We start from the raw sequence: 18,320 nt of genomic DNA, 5'->3' as shown, positions 1-18,320 counted from the left end.
AAATTAATGTTGCGCATAAAAAGCGGGCGGGCGGACTCATTATTTATGACCATTGATTAAAATAACGCAGCCTCACGCTGCGGTATTAAATTTCCAAGGTTGCATACTTTTGTCAGTACAAAGAGCACTCGGGCCGAGATTTATTCCTTTTGTGCCGCTCAAATTGAATCCCAACAAGCAAGTGGCAACACACGCTTCGCCGCGAGGGCGACGCACCAACGCGCGGAGAAAGTTTTCCTCTTCTCTATCTTTCTTTCTCTTCTCGTTCACTGCTCGCAACTATGTATAGATATGCTGATGATGAAGCAACATGGACAACAACACGCTGGCTTATTAACGGCCCGTCGGTGAAGACTATTGAAGCTGCAAGTACGCGCTGTTGCCTTAATTGCGTCCGATGCTCGCATGTGTGTAGTGTAGTATACCGATGACAATCGCTCATTTCTTGTCCTCGCGCGTGTGATTGTTTTTTGACCAAATTAGGAAGCGAGCGACAAGTGCCAGGTAATGAGAGAAAACCTTTCGAAATCGTCAGCAGTAATGATTGATTTTTATTTTATGATTCGGGATTTCACTCAACTACAAATATTATTAAATGAAAATGATTAATAGTTTATGAGTCGTTATAGACAGGAGAATATGTCTCTGCCGCACCAGTTGAAGATCAATTTTGTTATTATATTGTCTCTGAAATATTATATTTAATTACTTTAATTGATATTTATTTTTGCTAATTAACATCTTAAAACTATAATTTTGTTGCTTGAAGTAAATAAAAAATCACTTTACTTTATTCCACTTAATGCAATCTTCAAAACTATTTTACATTCGATTCTGCAGGCTATTAGGAAAAACAAGTTTGCGGTTTACAACAAAATATGTGACAAAAGATTCAATTTCCTGATTTTTAGATTTTTGCTTCAAGCCATTCAGTAAGAATTGTTCCTATAATGCATAATTAGAGTCATTAGAAGGAGGTCCTGTAAAATTAGCGGTGTAATAGGTACGAATTTTCACGCCGGCAACTAAACGCAGGGGGACACGAAATAGCCATCAGAGTGTGAAAAGTCTAAGGCGCTTGAAGCGCTTTTGTTTGTGAATGTCAATTCATCAATCTTACTCTTTTATTTGGAGCTCGACGTGCCCTAAAAAATTTTGCATTCCAGCCGGGCTTATTAGTGGAAGCAGTGCATTCAATAAAGCTATATCGGTGAAAAACAGCCTATTGTCTGTAGTCAAATCAAACTAGGCGAAAGGAAAGCAAATCTGCGCCGAAGATCCGCATGTAAAATAGCGGTGTCAGATAAATCAAATTGGGAGTTATCAATTGAGCCGATGTGTCCGACTGCAAAAGGTTTCCCCAGCCTGCACCTTTCAATCTGAGGCGATGAATCAAAAGCGACGTTTATACTACACTGGCAGTGATGACCTGCAATCGGGATTATTTCGCTCCAATACAGACTCCGTAATAGGATTTGTCGAGAGGGATCGCGAAGCAGCACTTGGCCACCTTCACACAATTATATTTTTATGGCAGAGCCGATTGTTTTTGTAGTTATAGTTAGTGGGTCAGGTAGGAAGAATGCCGAGAGAGTAGGCGCGGTGGCGATGCAGGTGGCGCTGCGTGGACCCTCTCCGCGACCGGCCGCGAGAACAGCTCGAGCACCTGAGCGCTCAGTCTAGCTTCGAGTCGCAGCATGCGCCGACCTGACGACCGCGTTTCCGATTCTCAACGAGTGCGAGTCGCAGGGGCAACGAGTTAGTTCTTCACCACGCAGTGACACGCTTATCGCGAGAACCGCACCGCTCAATGACGAGTGAAGAGAGCAAAATGGGCAAAATTCATTTGGTAAGCCCGATTTTTTATCTTTGAATTAATTCACCATCTAAAAGTGTTTTTTAAAAGCATTATTCAAATAAATTGTTTTCTTCTCTCATCCAAGACAAAGCGTAAAAGTCAAATGGTACATAATCAAAAATAATATTCAGATGAGGAAAGGTCACAATGCTACAATCGAATACCGATAAATCAGATTTAAGTTATCGCAACATGCGCCTGTAATTCATTTCAATATTTTCTTAAATGTAATATTAGTTTTATATCAGGCTCTTTTTAACTATATTCAAATAAATGTTTTAGATTTTTAAAAATAGCAATTTAAAAAATTATATATCAATGACTAATTATATTTAAAATAAATTTAATATCAATTTTGCAGTGAGATAATGTCATCTTTCAATTTACCTATCGTGTAATACTCCATTTAATATCACAAATATTTACTAATTACTAAAAGAAATGATGATCTAATCTATCCCAGCAATTTCAACAGAGGCAATGTTCAGTAATAAAAAATTAAGAGCTATAATTTTTAATTATGAGTTGATTTTCCAATGGCCAATACCATTAGCAATAAAAATGGAAGGCTAATTTTTATCTTAACTTAACCGCAAATATGAATTGGGAAAAGCTCATCTTTTCTGAGGTTAACCATTTTGATTTCTGAAAAAATTGGCTCCATAGTTTGCATGCTAATCAAGCGGCGAGTACTGTCTCCAATCTCCTATTGAAAATCATGATTCAATTCACCAGATGGAAAATTTATCCGTAAATCCGCACAATGTTAAATTAATCGCAACAAAGGAAATCGAAATCGAGCTGCAAAAATATTGAAAAACGGATTTTTCGAGAAAGTTGGCAAAATTTGGAATTTAGATGTTACTCGATCTAAATTGATCATTGTGCACATTGCTAAGATAAATGTTGAAACGAAAAATGTGATTAACTGCCAATTCTTGTCCTGCATCAATCCAGTTTAGATTAATCAGATTAGTTGTCATCGTGTTTAAAAGCCATTTTAATTTCAATGCTGTTGCATTTTTTTATCACAGGCATTCTCTTTGCAAAATTATGCTTAAGCCCCCCTGCTGATCCGCGATAAAACAATTTAATTTTAGGAAGCATAAGGGCTAAAATCTTTGTAACGATTTTACCTTGAAATTGCAATTTATGAATGCTCCACCGTTTTCATGCAAAAATCAACCTTATAAAATACTCTATATGCCAGGCTTGATCAATAATTTCCAAAATTTCATTAATGAAAATATTGTATTTTGTAAAATATGACACTTACGGCAAGGACCCAAATTTGTGGCGCCAAAGTTGAAGAAGTAGAATTCACTGATTCAACCTTCGTAAAAAAATTATAAGAGTGAACAATTAACTTGTAAGAAGGTTTCCTTCTAAAAATTACGGTAAAATATGAAAATAATTTCTGTACGGAGCTGTTAGTTCTACCATTCAGAAATCGCGCGTATCTGAAAACTTTGCTAAAATTTCAACATCTCTAAAGATACAAATAGTCCGCTGACATCTTAAGCAATTATTTATATATTTTTCGAATGGCATTGTGTCAACACCAAATCGATTGACAATACAAGAACTCCTATATTTCATTTCGAAATTAATCCAAAATAAATTTCGCAATAGAACTGTGGGAAGAAAAGAACAAATCGAAAAATAATTATGAATCGCACGTGCAGAAATTATCCATTGTAATTTAACCAAACGCACTCTATGGTCTATTGTATCTCAAGCAAAATTTCGCACCTCTCCCGTTAGCCAGTGGTAATTGAACGCACCGCAAATTGCATACACACTGCAGTCGTTGGCCAATCACGTGTAAAAATCCCATTTGCGAACGTGAGAGAGGCTGCAAATGAAAAACGAGCCCAAATGAGCACTTAGCCATCGCACATCAAACATAAAAATAAACACAGCAGCATTTCATCGGTCTCTCTCGTGAGTTGAACTCCGGTCTGAAAGTAGAAGCCGTGCTGTTTGCCATAATAACTTTCGCTGCGCGTTCTCCATTCCGGTACCTTGAACTTGAATCGGCGCGCAAATAAATTGAAAACAGCAGCAGTACGAGCGAGAGCAGTCGAGATCGCACTTTTCCAGCAGGAGCTGCAAGTGCTTTTATGGATCGAATTTTTTCTATATCCATCGACCGAATTGGAAATCGAGAAAAGCATGTACTCGAATTGTGGGAGCAGAGAAACCTATGCAGAAAGTGTATAAACTGTGGGAAAATGGGCTTGGCCACCGAGTGAAAAATCTCACATTTTTTGTTAGATTGCGGAAATTGATATATTTATTGCACAAAGAGACGGTCGCGACAACCTCCAGTCCCTTTGTTTGCAAAAGTGTTAAATTGAATCGCACTTGCGTCGTAAAACGTTTATGACGCGCGTTCCAAGCCGTAAAATCGCCGCCTCACCGAGTGAAATAAGTCATGCAGCGTGACGAACCGCGCTGCAAATTCATTATTGTTCGATGAAATTTCGATTTGAGCATTAAAACGATTATGCAACACAATTTGACCACCGGGTACCAAGTAAAATTGAAATGTAGCTCGGCAAACTCACTCAGTGGGTCAAATTTCTGCTTGGATTCGGATGGTCATAAGTAAAGTGCCTTGAAAATTCGAGCGAAGGCTACTTTGATGGGAGGCAGTGCGTGAAAATTATAATTTAATTGTTCTGTGTCGTGAATCCATTGCTGAAGGGTCACGCGTGGGAAAACAAACATTTAGTGTAAATGCAACATTACGAAACATTGTTTTCCGTTTCTCAGGTTGACCATTTCTCTAAACAGGAACCTATTTTAAAAAGAATTCAAATCGCAGTATAAATCTGGGATTATATTCAATTTTTCTTATGGCTAGTTAAAGCTGGTATCTGATTATAAATTCAATCTCACAAGAATAAAAAAACTGTTTTATATCTCGTCAACTACTTCAACTGCGTTCAAAATTAAAAATTTTCAACTAGCTTGGTTTTATTTCTTCCTAAGGGAATTTTTCTATTCATCACATCTCGAGGTCAAATATTTTTGCTCTATTTGCATCTCATATTTTCCTTCTCATTTTGTTCTCTGCAAGTAAATATCTCACAGGAAGTTTCAACATCACAAACGCATATGTATAGAACTCAATATTTGCGCTGATGAGCTAACCCACACATATTGCACAAAAGCAATATGCTTCTTGGAAACGTTGTGCTCGCAGTTTGCTCGAAATGAAACAAGTCACGGTGACATTTTTTCCTTTCGCGTCGCGGCGCGGAAGCTCGTAAAAAGCACACATTCCTCGTCTTTTATCTTGATGGTTTTGATTCGCAAACACAATTAGCGGCAAAAAGGACCTCTGGCAACAAGCGGGAGGTGATTTGAATAGTCGCACACACAATTAGAATACAAATGAGGTGCTAAGGTGGGTGGAAGAGGAACTGCTGCCGCTCAGGTGCTGAGTGAGTGAGGCGCTTTTAATAGCTTGTTTGTTGACCGTGCACAGGCCAAGGTGCTGTAATTGCTCTTCAACGCATATTGCACACGGTTACTTTTCATCTTAGTCGCCCCCGTCAGAGAAAGAAAGAGAGAACAACATGAGAAGCATTGTAAGTTTTTGATACCTCCTGAAAATCTACGGGATTTATGCATCTTGGGGGAAATTTTTCAAAGACCTAGATTTTTTCGCAGCTGTACAGCTGATAATTTATGCGGCATTAAAGACCTCTCTTTTTCTACTACATGCTCCGACGTGCTCAAACGTTGACACATTTTCACGCGTTTTTATAGCTATACAAATGTTTATAGTCTGCTTAAAAAGGAAGCAGCGTCATACATTTTGTGAGGATATAGCCTTTTGCAAAATAATCCAAGTCAAAAATTGTTGCTAATCATCTAGGTCAGAATTTTAAGATTTTCAAAGCAAGTCAATGTGCTAAATTTTATTTGAACCTCTTATTTGGCTTAAGTATATGAGAAGTAGCGTTTCATGGTTCATAGGATTCACCACAGAAATCACTGATTTGCTTCAAATCTTGCTGAAATAAGAATGTGCCAACTTTGTGAAAGTGTAAATCTCATGAAATGCTTTTCCCCTATCGTTTTAAACAGAAAATTAGGAAGGACCGACGTCATTTCATCTAGAGATATTATATAGATGTTATGCAAAACCACAAAACACAAATTCCAAGCCGCAGCTCTCTCAGCAGTGACTTCGAATCACGCAAATGCCTCAGTGCACGCACTATACAAATGACGAGAGAGACCGTTCAACATTTTTCGAGTTGAACAAGCTGCCGTGCGCTGACTGTGCGTGGAGAGTAACTTGACCCCGGCTCTCGTATTTAACCCACGGGGATGGAGAGCAATAAATAGAATGAATAAAAAGCAGGCAGGCTGGCAAACAGGCGGTTTGGTCACTTTTCTGTCTTGATGCCGCCGAAGCTCCAGCAATAACGGGGATTACATCCTCCGCCGATAATAAAAGACGCACTCGCTTCTAAATTACAACTCGTTCGCTTTTTCCTGCCGGCCATCCCGCGCGCCACGAGTCTGGGTCAGTGTGCATTGGTGTCTGCCCGCCCGGCCGAAATTCACTCGCGGCGGCCAGGATGAATTATGTAAAGGTCCGGTCGGAACCGTGCCATTACATTTCGAGTCGTAAATAAATTCATGCTTGAGATGTGGGCCTGATAAAAGTGCAGTCTATGCTCAAACTTGAACGCTTTTAAGTGAGAGCAGCTTCCTCAACGCACGTCGATTTTCGGTTTGACGTAATCATTTTATGTGGAGCACCGACTTGATCTCGTTTATATTTTTAGATAAAAATCACTCCTTTAACGTACGATCGAGTCGCTTGGGGATCTCGTTATAGTGATAGTCGAGGTATTTAAAATATTTTCTCAAATCCTTTAAGAGAAAATTCATACCGAGGATAATAGCCCGAGTGGGTCTAAAGTGCCCTTTTTCAATATGAGACGGGCAAATTGTTTGAATATAAAATGTTAGGTAATGGGATACCACTTTTGATACTCCAAATATTACAATTTTAGAGGTTGCTATTCTCTTTAAAATTAATCCAAGAGCCCCATTTTAACATTTCAATTAAAAGAACGTGTAGTAAGAAATAAATTCACGGATTTATTTAAAATGCAAATCTTCACTAGTGCTTTGAGTGCAAAAGAATGTTTTATCAAACCAACCACGCATTTAATTTTCTTACTGAATATTAACTCATCACTCCTCTACCAGCATCAACCTAGAAATCACCGGTGATTCTGAGAAACGAGATCATCGCCTCAATTTTGCAGAAAGATTGTGCAATTAATAAATAATGTGCGGGATAAACGGCCTGAAAATTGGCCAACTAAGCTTTTGATACGAGTCTCTGGTTTGGCTGGCCGCAAGAATTCACAGAATTCAGCAGTTATCTCGTGGCTGCTTAAACCATTATCTTGCTTGGTATATTCGTAACGTCCATTATTATATCACTTCACAGCCCGCTGCATCTGATAATTTGATCTAGTAGTAACTGAGAAAATCATTATTTCCTTGTGTCCTCTTTCCCAAGTTAATTCAATGATTTGTAGAACAAGAACATAAAAGTGTGTTCCTCAAATTAATTAAATCAATTTGCTTATTTCTTACAAATATTTTTCGTTGCTTTCATATGTTTTAATTCGGTTCGAGAAAAGGGTTTGCTAACAGCAATTGCATTACTTGATGCTTCGTCTCATGACCAATTGGTCTCTGTGTGCTGGTCATACCATAATAACACGCTGTTAAATCATGGTTTCACTCATAGCGCGGCGCTGTACTCACAATCAAAATGCCAAGTGTTGCAAATCCCGCGCAATTTACGCCACCAAGGCGCGATAACAAAAGGTTAACATCCTACCAGGCAAACACGACTCGTCCGAGAATTTGTTATTCCCGCTTCTCAGTCAGAGCGATGAAAAGCTCGAAAAAAATTGCATAATTCACCTCTCCAAATTTCACGCATCGAGTGCCACGTGAGACTTCTTTTTGATGAGGGTTCATTTCGTGGTTTTGCTCACAGCCGAAATCCCAGCTCTCCTGATTTTTTTCGTTCACTGTTCGGTCTGTAATTTGCCGAGAAGCTCACAATGCGAATAATGCAGTCACGTAATAACCGCACAAACTGATCCCTGCGCCTTTTGTGGGTTCTGCGGATTGCTTTCATCAAAATGTGCTCATACTCGCAGACAAATTCACGCTGCAATAGTTTTGCGCGCACCCAACCACGAATTAAGCAAAATCAGCGTCCAGAACGTATTTGTTAGGCCTTTATGTACAAATTTCTTGAATCATAAAAGTTGTAAAAATATTTATTCATATTTTCAAACTACAATAAAAAGAGAGCTAGATAAATATTATTAATATTCCAGATATTTAAAACAAAATGGTATTTTCTGCTCATAATTGATTACAATTCTTTTATTCTGTTGCTCGAATTTGATTTTTTTTTTCAAATAATTGTACTAAACACCCAAAAATTTAAAGTGGTATCAAAATACGTTCCATGGTAATATATTAAGGCTCTTCTGATTTCCCTAACAATATCAAATATATATTCCTAAAAAACCTTATGATAAGAATGATACAGATTTAAAATTCTTGCACCTATGTATACCGAATATCAAAATACTAAACTAAAACATTAATACTAATCAAATCACGTTTCGATATAATATCTAGAGCAATAAAATCAGTTAAAATTCCAGTAATAAGTATTGTTCAATCTTGACCGCACTGGAATTGCAATCAAGATTTTTTCAGAACCGTAAATTATTCCGGTCACAGTGCGGAATGCGTAATTATCAATCAAATCTCAAATCACCGTCAGCAGCACACCGGGGCGAGGGCAATAATTCGACCGGAATGCGAACGAGTTGCAAAACCGAGAACATTATGAATTAATTATCTGTCGCGTGAAAGGATCGCGATAATAGCATGAACGGCAAGTGGATTATTGTCCTGCCTGTGCAATACGCAAACTCGCCGGCTCGAGAGGATAATGAGAAAATTCTCGTACATGAATGCGACACACAATCAAAGTCGGCTATAAAGAAAGTCCCGAAGCAAAGCAAGCGTCGTCACAGTAAAGGTAGGCGTCCGTGTTCTTTTTCCCCTCAATTAATCCCATTCCGGTGTGAGAGAGCCAAAGACCAGCACCGCTCTTGTTGGCACGCAGTTTCGAAATTTCATCAACACACTTTACACTTTGCCAATATATGCTCAGTGCTGGCTTATTGTTTTACAAATAGGGTAACAGTTACTTTCCAGTAAATTTGTCTCGCGAAAAAATAGTTAGCCGTGTGACACTTTCGAACGTGATTAATTCATTATTACGAAATTTAACTCTTGACTTGAAAAGAGGTTTGAAAGCTTGGGTGGAAAGATAAAAATATAGGCGTATTATACATATTTTTTTCTAAATCCAATTATATTGTAAGTGGGTAATAATCAAACTACTATTTTGCAACAATTGCCTGTGCGGTAGCGAGTGTAAAAAGAAAAGAGAGTCAATAAATCCATTTTTGACTTAAAATTTTAATTGTTTATTATGAAGTGTAGGAGGCAACACGAAAATTTGTTAGGACATTTTGCAAAATTCATAGAGAGTACTTGCGGGTCATTAAAAGAGGAACTGCAGGTGAGAACATGGAATTTAATAATGTGTACGAGTCTAGAACGATCTTGACGATGGCTTATTTATTTTGATAGTAAGTCATTTCGAAATTATGTGGCAACTGCCAATTGATTTCTATCAGCAACAAGTTAACCTGTGCTATAGTAATATTCGCAATTTGAACATAAATGCTATCGTTCACCACAGTTTCAAAATATCCTAAAATGTGTTTACTGGCATTGCAATTATTTGGCCATTATTGATCTTGATATTGGTAGCCGGAGCACAATTGCGGTCCTTTGATAATTTTGCTCAGGTGGCAACGCCCCGAAGAATGCGGTGACCTAATGGCCACACGCAGCCACCAAAGTAGTGCTCTTGTCTTTATTCTCTTGCTGGCTCGGAAGAAAAAGCAAATTATTTGGTCACGGTTGTTTCAAATTCACCTCGCGGTTAACCATAGGTAGCGAGGTATTAAAAAAAATAACAAACTATTGCAGGCGCAGGTGCGCGCGGTGATTATTTTGGCAAATCAAGCGGCTCCGCATGCACAGTGCAAGTGATGTGAAGGATGAGAAAGGGTTTCACCTGCTCCACCGATGCCCAGCGAGAGCAAAGTGAGAGTGCAAAAGATGCAAATCATGGCGATTTCATGCCATCGTAATTGAAAATAATAATCGCTTCGCCTGCACTCGAGCAAGGATTAAATGGGCGTGCTTCGGAGCGTTAAATGTTAAGCGAATATTTGCTGCCAGCAGTCATTGTTGCTTCACTTATAATCACACTTAATAGGATTATATTCTGCAAAATGACTTTTATCTCTCAATTACCATATCCATTATGGCGTTAATAAAAATGGATACACAGCATATTGTGTCTTCAGTTGGGCTGCAAATATTACATAGACGGATTTTCGGCCAACTGATCGACTCTAGTTTCAGAATGTTTGACGGTTTTTGGTGCACCATTTGTATTAAAATTAACACTATAATGGAATATTTATTAAGAAAACTCTTTTGTAAGAGGTTTAGTTAAAGTATTATTCATAGTTTTCAGTGATTGATGAAAATTTTCGCAAATTAAATTTTTAACCGTTTATTCCCTATTGTTTCAGACGTGGCCGAGTGCGTGTCCGTCGTTCTGTCTGAGTCTGGCCGAGGCGGGTGCGCCCCCGTGGGGGCTGACCGACCGACTTTCTGCCGCCTGGGGGACAGTGAAGGCCGCCATGCCGAGCGGAAGCGGAGGAAACCCCCTGAAGAGGGGCGGCTGGTGCGGCTGCCTGAAGAGCGCCGAGCCGCCCGAAATCACTTACTGCGTGGTCGACCAGGCCGGGACACTGTCCATTCAGGCCCTCACACCCACGCAGCCCATGCCAGAGGAGGAAGAGCTCAACGCCAAGTTTGCAGAACTTGTTGTGAGTTAAGATAATCATTTAATATTTATTTTTAAATGACTTAATTTGTTTAATTTTAATAAACCATCAATTTTTGTTTCAGTATTTTTTTCATGTTTTGTACAGTAAATAAGAATAAATATTTGAATATGACCCATATAATTGCAATCCAGAAAATTAATTATTGCATCTGAATTTAGTTAAGTATTCAAGTAGTGTGAAATTTATCGTTTATCCTAGCATGCACTAAGCTTTAAATGAAACAAAACCTTAAACCAATCACGTGTTTTTGTTTTTCAGGAAGAGCTAGATCTAACGGCTCCTAATAAAGCGGCGATGCTGAGTCTGCCGCTAGAGAAGAAGTGGCAAATTTACTGCAGCCGCAAAAAAGTAGGCTAATAGAAAACCCAAAAATTGATTCCACTAATTTCATGTTTCAAAATCAATTTGTGTGGCAGGATGAAGAGGGAGAAACTGACCTAAACCAACCTCCAGAGCACTACATTGAGCGGGCTAGAGCGCTCAGTCAGGTAATTTGCCCGGCCGATAACAGTGATTGTTCACGCGCCGAGACGATTTTCCAATTCTATTGTTTCCGCATGTTACTGTTGATAAAATTACGCATTTTAAGCCGCAGAACGCCCAGGACGCGTCTCTCTTTTGCGCAATTTCCCCAAAGCAGGTCAATGAATTTACTCCAAATCTAATTCCTGCTCTTTAAAACTTACGAACAATCTTCCTTCCTCTAAGGTACAATTAATTTCCGCGTTTCAAAACACATGCGTCACGGAATGTGAAATTGTCAGGCTTCATTGATCTCTACTCACGCTTTTACTTTAAAATCAACATTTTTCTTAAATGTATTATATTTTTTAGTTAACATTCCCGAGTGACGAAGAAGAGCTGAGGGCACGGACGAGACAGATGGACGCGTTGAGGACTGCCCTGAGAACGCAGCCTCACAGCTTCGTCCTCAAGTTCGTCGAGCAGGGTGGTCTGGAGGCGCTGCTTGACTTCCTCAGCAATTTAGACCATGAGACTGCACAAAGCGCGCTCCACACCGCGCTCATCGGATGCTTGAAAGCGTTGATGAACAATTCCGTGAGTGATGCGTGTCTATTAAAACACCAATAATACATAAATAAACACAAGCAGAATAAATAAAAACAATATTTTTAGAATGGACGAGCACACGTTCTGGCTCATCCAACCGGCATTTCGACCGTGGCCCGCAGTTTGCGGTGCGAAAACATCAAAACGAAGGTGGCCGCCCTGGAGATTTTAGGCGCAGTATGTTTGGTCCCTGGAGGGCACAAAAAGGCCCTGGCCGCCATGGCAAACTATCAGGAATATGCTGGGGAGAGGACCAGGTTTCAAGTGAGTGCTTTAACAAATTAAAAAAATGCAAATTATCAGATTTAATACAAATTCATGTATTTTAGGGTTTGGTCAATGACCTGGACAGGAGTTTTAGCACCATATCACAGTACATGGACGAGGTCAACCTGAAGACAGCCATCATGTCCTTTGTCAACGCCGTTCTCAACTATGGCCCAGGTCAGGACAGCCTTGAGTTCAGGCTGCACCTGAGATATGAGCTGCTTCTTCTTGGTATCCAGCCTGCTATGGACAGACTGAGAAGATTAGAAAACGAGAATTTGGACAGGTTCGCAACCAAACTGTCGACCTTTAGTTTTTATAATAACACACTCTCGTTTCAGGCACTTGGATTTCTTTGAGATGGTCAGAAATGAAGATGAGAAGGAGCTGGCTCGCAAATTCGAGCAGGAGCACATTGACACGAAAAGTGCTACTGCCATGTTTGACTTGCTCAGGAGAAAATTGAGCCACACTGCTGCTTATCCACACCTTTTGTCACTTCTGCACCACTGCCTAATACTGCCATGTGAGTAGCAACCAAAAACAAAAAGATGAATTGAAATTTAATGTTTTTATTTTAGTGGACTATGGAGGTGCTCCCCAGCACTGGCTTCTTTTTGACCGACTCGTCCAGCAAGTCACTGTACAAAATGAAAAATGCGAAGACCCGGATGTGTCTCCCTTGAACATAAATGTTAAGGAAATTGTCCAATTGTAAGTGAAGGAGCTTCTTAAAAATACAAATTTATCAAGTTTTTCGTATCAGGCTTGCAACTGAGGAAGAATTGCGGGCTGCTCGTACCAAGGCTGAAGATTTGGAAAAGGAAAACACCGAAATGGCCACAAAAATGGCTAAAAAGGAACAAGAGTTGGACCAGCTATGTCTTGAAAAGGTACACTAGAAGAAAAAATATTTTTAATTTCAATCTTTTTTTCAAGCATTTTATTATTAATTTTTCTCACCTGAATGATTGCTTATTATCAAATATTTAATTGAGTTTTTATTTTTTTTAATTATGCTCTAAAATACATTTGTTGTCTCTGTATAGAGAAATATTTAATAAAATAGGAGTCAGCTGCTTTTTTAGCCTTACTAAAAATATTCTTGAGCCCCAGAAAACCGTTATTTTGCTAATGATTGGATAAAACCATCAGGAGGACCTCGAAGCAGGCTTGAGCAGGGTTCGAGAGCGTCTGGAGCGGGAAACGTCAAACCACGAGCTGACCAAGCAGCGGTTCTTGGAGCTGGAGCAGCAGGTGGCCGAGCTGGGCCAGCAAATCAGCTCGGAGAGAGGCGAGCGGCACCGTCTCGAGCGTCTAGTCAACACCGGCAGTCTTCCAGACGATGCCAAAGTCAACCTCAATACTTTGCAGTCGCCAGCGCCACCTCCGCCGCCTGCACCGGCCCCGCCTCCGATGGCGCCAGGCCCACCACCCCCGCCACCTCCAGGCTTGCCAGGCTGTCCTCCGCCACCGCCAATGTCTGCAGTGCCTGGACCGCCGAAGCCGCCGATGGAGCCCCTGCACAAGAAGATGAATATTCCTCAGCCGTCGCAGCCGCTCAAGTCGTTTAACTGGGCTAAACTGCCCGAGACCAAGCTGAATGGCACCGTCTGGGCCGAGCTGGAAGACCCAAGCAAGCTGTACTCTCACATGGGGCTTGAAAGCATCGACAAGCTGTTCTGCGCCTACCAAAAGAATGGAGTCAATGTAAGATTACAATTTTATTGTGAGACAAAGATTTATTAAAAAAATCTGTTGATAAGATTTCAAAGTTGATTTTTATTAAATTTAAAATCATCTTTTCAGAATGATGGTTCTAATGAAGATCTGCGACAAACCGGAAACAGAAAGCAGACCAAAACCTTATCTGTGATTGATGGCAGGAGGGCCCAGAACTGTACTATTCTGCTCTCAAAATTGAAAATGTCTGATGAAGAAATTACAAAGTATGTGAAATCCATCCTCTTATGGGTAGCTAATTTAATTATACGCCTTTTTTAATTTTAGGAGCATTTTGAGCATGGATAGAGGAGAGCAGCTTCCTGTGGACATGGTAGAACAACTGCTTAAGTTCACTCCCAGTGCAGAAGAGTGCGCCCTTCTGGAGGAGCACAGCGATGATGCTGACAGTCTAGCCAGAGCCGACAGATTCCTTTATGAAATCTCAAGGTGCGTTATTGATTCAAATCAAATTTAATTATGATGAACTTTTCGTTTCTGAACCAAAAAAATCAAAAGAGTAAAAAAGGCTTACACTGATATTTGCAAAATAATAGCAAATTATACTAACCAAAATAAAATTGTTATGACTGTTTGAAAATATGCCAAAAATAAATATCTCTTGATTTTTTGTATAGCCTAGAGCTAAAAAATAATTACTGAAAATTTATAAATGATATATTTCAGAATTCCTCACTATGAGCAGCGGTTACGTAGTTTGCATTTCAAGAAAAAGTTTGGCCCACTGGTCACGGAAGTAGCTGCCAGGGTGAAATCCGTGCTGGAGGCGTCGCGTGAGGTTCAGCGCAGCAGGCGGCTGAGAAAGCTGCTGGAGCTGGTGCTCGCGCTGGGCAACTACATGAACAGAGGCGCCCGGGGCAACGCTTCTGGCTTCAGACTGGGAAGCCTCAACAGGCTGGCAGACACGAGAGCCTCGTTGCCAGCCCGGCCTACCACCACCTTGCTTCACTATTTGGTGGAAGTGATTGAAATGAAGGCATATAAAAATATTCACGGGTTTTTATGGAAATATTAATGGTCTCTTGTGATTTGTAGTTCAAGGACGTTCTCAAATTGGAAGATGACCTTCCTCATGTGAAAGAGGCATCAAAAATCAAGTGAGAGAAGCGCTTCTTTTACAAAGTCTTTTAACTAAACCCATTTTTTTCAGCATGGGTGAACTCGATAAGGAAATGAACTATTTGAGAAAGGGAATGAAGGAGGTGTCCCAAGAAATCGAGTTCCACAGAACGCAGCCAGTCGTCAATGGAGACAGGTTTTTGCCCGTGATGAAGGAATTCTTGTCTCACGCCACCACAAAGTTTTCAGAGTTGGAAGATTTGTTCCAAGACATGAAGACGAGAGTGAGTCTATAATTAAGTGGTAAAGAGGAATTGTGTGGCATAACAAACTTTCTAAATCGTTGCAGTTTGAGAGGGTTGTGCGTCTGTTTGGCGAGGAGCCAAACTCGACACAGCTCGACGAGTTCTTCAGCAACTTTGAGCAGTTCCTTGTTGCGCTGTCAGATGCGCGAATGGACAATGAGAACAACAGAAGGAAAAGAGAGGAGGATGAGAAGAGAGCCAAACAAGAAGCTGAGGTATTCAAAAATATATATTTAAAATTATAAAAAACATGTGACATAATTTTCTAATTAATTTACTCAAAGTCGCACACATTCCTTGTTTTTCCTATATTGGGTTAGCCGTTCTAAATCTGTTTGTAAAATAAAAAATTTAATTATTTAATAAAATTTTCAGTTGAAAAAGAGGACCATGGAGAGAAAACAAAGCAGGGAAGGCGTCCTAAGCGGACTGAAGTCGAACGGCGTGTCAAAGAGCAAAGACTCCCCGACCAAAGGCAAAGGCGAATTTGACGATTTGATTTCGGCACTGCGCACAGGAGACGTGTTTGGCGAGGATGTGGCCAAATTCAAACGCAGCAGGAGGAGAATGGCCAATGGCACCAACGGCCACTCGCCCCCAAGGAACAACGAGGACTCCACAGGCCGGGAGAGGATCATCAACAACAGCAACAGACTTGTACAGTAGTTGGTTAGTAAATAGCTCGAGTTATTTGTACACCACCAGACCAGACATAATGTGTATTCCTTTTTGTATAAATGTTTAGAGCTGCCAATCGAGCAGGGAAAGAGTGAACGAGAAAAATTGACGTGTTTCTCACCATATCCTATCGACAACTGCTCTTTTTGTACAATGTATACATTTCTCTGTAAATTTCTCACGCAATGACGGAGGTTTTGGACGGACCACAGTGTAATCATATCATGTTGAAAGAGCAGTGTAACCAGAAAATAATCGTCTGCATTTAAATTTCCTTGTAATTTATACCAAATGTTAATCTCCTGAACGGAGCAAAGGAAAGTTCATGAATGCAGATGACGCATTTTTTGGAGCTCTTTCAATGTGGTTCTGTAGTAAATGAAAAATATGCTTATTATCTGTTGATGTTCAAAATTTTCACGAAAAATCTGGCTGAAAATTGTTAAATGAAAAATGTGGCCAAGACTGAAGTGATATTGGAAGGTTTGTAGCGGAGGCAGTCATTTGATATAGGTGCGCATACCTAAAATGAAAATTTTAGAAACATTTGACATGCAGAATAGAAGTTGCTTCAAAAGCACTTTATAGTTATTCAAATACAGAAATTGGATGGACTCTTGTTTGCCAAAATTAACCGGCTCTAATCTAAGAATCAATTCTTGTTCTTCTCTTGTTATCAACACACATAGTTATATGCATTTTTATAAGGATGCATCCAATAGTTCAATGTTTTTAGCGCGTTAGATTGCTTATCAATTATCACAACACTATTCGTGAGGTCCATTGATGTAAGGTGTAAAAGCTCCGTAGTTGAATGGAATAAACTGGTAGCAACAGGATATTTGTATTTTTAAAAACAAGCAGTGCATTTTGATTTTAACTTATTTTCTATACTAATCTCATACAGTGCGTTTGATCGGAGGGTACAATTTAATTGTAAAAGTGCGCGCATTTTCATGAAAGCCAACCGACATAAATAGTTGTGAAGGTACACTGGAAAAGGTCTAACAGATGCAACAAGATTAATGTTAAGTGCAAAGAGAGCGTCAAAACTCTTCCAGCATTTGTGTATCTGTATGATATGCTTTTTGTATTTTTGTACATAGGTTAGCAACTTATTTAGTTCTGCATTAATAAAAACATGCAAGTTCAAACAGGAAATTCCTGAGTATTATTTTTACATCCCTCACCTGATTTATATGTTGGTAGATGCAGGCCATCTAACGGGAAAGAAACTTATAGGTTAGGGCTGCAGTCAAACCTTCAAATGAATCCTTATTTCAAATAAAAAAATCTGTATACTTTTTTTAGAAAGGCATGGCTGCAAAAGGTGTACTTTTATTATGGCGTGTTTGCCGTCATGAGAAATACACCATAAGATAAATCTCATGAAAGATGAGAATTATGAAATCATGAGAGATGAATTGAAATTAGCCGTGAAAACCGGCCACTAGCGTTTATTTTCGAGAGAATTCGTGAAACCGGTAACTTTCTATTAACTGTGCTTACGCCTTACGTTAGTTTAAATTTTTGAGAAAATCGGCTCAAAAGTTTGCACGACAATTATGAGAACCGTCTCCTTATTGGAAATCATGATTTATTTCGCCAGAATGGAAATTTAGCTAAAAAATTCGCAAACTATAGGATAGATCGCGACGAGAGGGATCGAAATCAAGCGAAAAAATCATTGACAAACATTTATGTCATTTTTTTATTACATTTTGTCTTTTTAACCTGTACATAACTTGTCTAAACACTCAAAAACCAATTTAAACGATCACATTTTGAAATGTCTGAAGCCATCAACAGTTTCTTATTTCAAATAGCCTGTTTAAATCCACCTATATTGAGAGTAAAATCATGTGTGCAACTTGCGCTACTTTTGAGTTGGGCAGGTTGCATACACGTTTCCACACGTCAGCAGCAACATTTTTGCCTCATTCAACGTGGTGTTATTATAATATGATTTATATCAAAAGTGATAAGAGGACGTTTGATTGTTTAACTCTTAATAATCAAGGCAGCCATCAGAAGAGAAAACGTATTAAAACAAGCTTATGAACTTCATAAAGTTCCACGACGAAGCCTCTGGCAAAGTTGTGCGGCGTGGTCTGCCGCGTCCACGCTTTGTTGGTACGCTTTGCGTTGATTTTGCTGGAGCAGGATTGGAGGCTGCGGGTAAAAAAAATACAAATTGCGAAATTGAAATTCAACCAACTGAAAGGAAAAAAAATATAAAATTGCTATACTTGTGTCGAATGA

The 18,320-nt window shown here is 39.5% G+C and overlaps 1 protein-coding gene across 1 annotated transcript; it reads left to right on the top strand.

The window, feature by feature from the left end:
• Window positions 1-1,670: 1,670 nt before the first annotated feature.
• On the top strand, window positions 1,671-17,219 carry DAAM (disheveled-associated activator of morphogenesis-like protein). Its single transcript, XM_065487688.1, has 18 exons — window positions 1,671-1,849; window positions 10,615-10,914; window positions 11,194-11,283; window positions 11,352-11,423; window positions 11,770-11,994; window positions 12,073-12,270; window positions 12,336-12,559; window positions 12,615-12,799; window positions 12,855-12,987; window positions 13,040-13,166; window positions 13,429-13,983; window positions 14,083-14,222; window positions 14,284-14,445; window positions 14,683-14,992; window positions 15,052-15,113; window positions 15,167-15,359; window positions 15,425-15,595; window positions 15,756-17,219. Exons 1-18 carry the CDS (start codon window positions 1,811-1,813, stop codon window positions 16,044-16,046), a joined length of 3,477 nt encoding a protein of 1,158 aa, XP_065343760.1. The 5' UTR covers window positions 1,671-1,810; the 3' UTR covers window positions 16,047-17,219.
• Window positions 17,220-18,320: the final 1,101 nt, after the last annotated feature.

Source organism: Cloeon dipterum, chromosome 4, assembly GCF_949628265.1.
Source record: "Cloeon dipterum chromosome 4, ieCloDipt1.1, whole genome shotgun sequence".
In the NCBI taxonomy this organism is placed as follows: domain Eukaryota; kingdom Metazoa; phylum Arthropoda; class Insecta; order Ephemeroptera; family Baetidae; genus Cloeon; species Cloeon dipterum.
This window is presented reverse-complemented; position numbering and strand designations above follow the sequence as displayed.

Excerpts from the sequence above, each read along its gene's own strand:
- DAAM (XM_065487688.1), top strand. The coding sequence starts at position 1,811 with ATGACGAGTGAAGAGAGCAAAATGGGCAAAATTCATTTG. Across the intron at positions 12,560-12,614 it reads GAAAACGAGAATTTGGACAG|GCACTTGGATTTCTTTGAGA; the intron begins GTTCGCAACCAA and ends CTCTCGTTTCAG. Across the intron at positions 14,446-14,682 it reads TTCCTTTATGAAATCTCAAG|AATTCCTCACTATGAGCAGC; the intron begins GTGCGTTATTGA and ends GATATATTTCAG.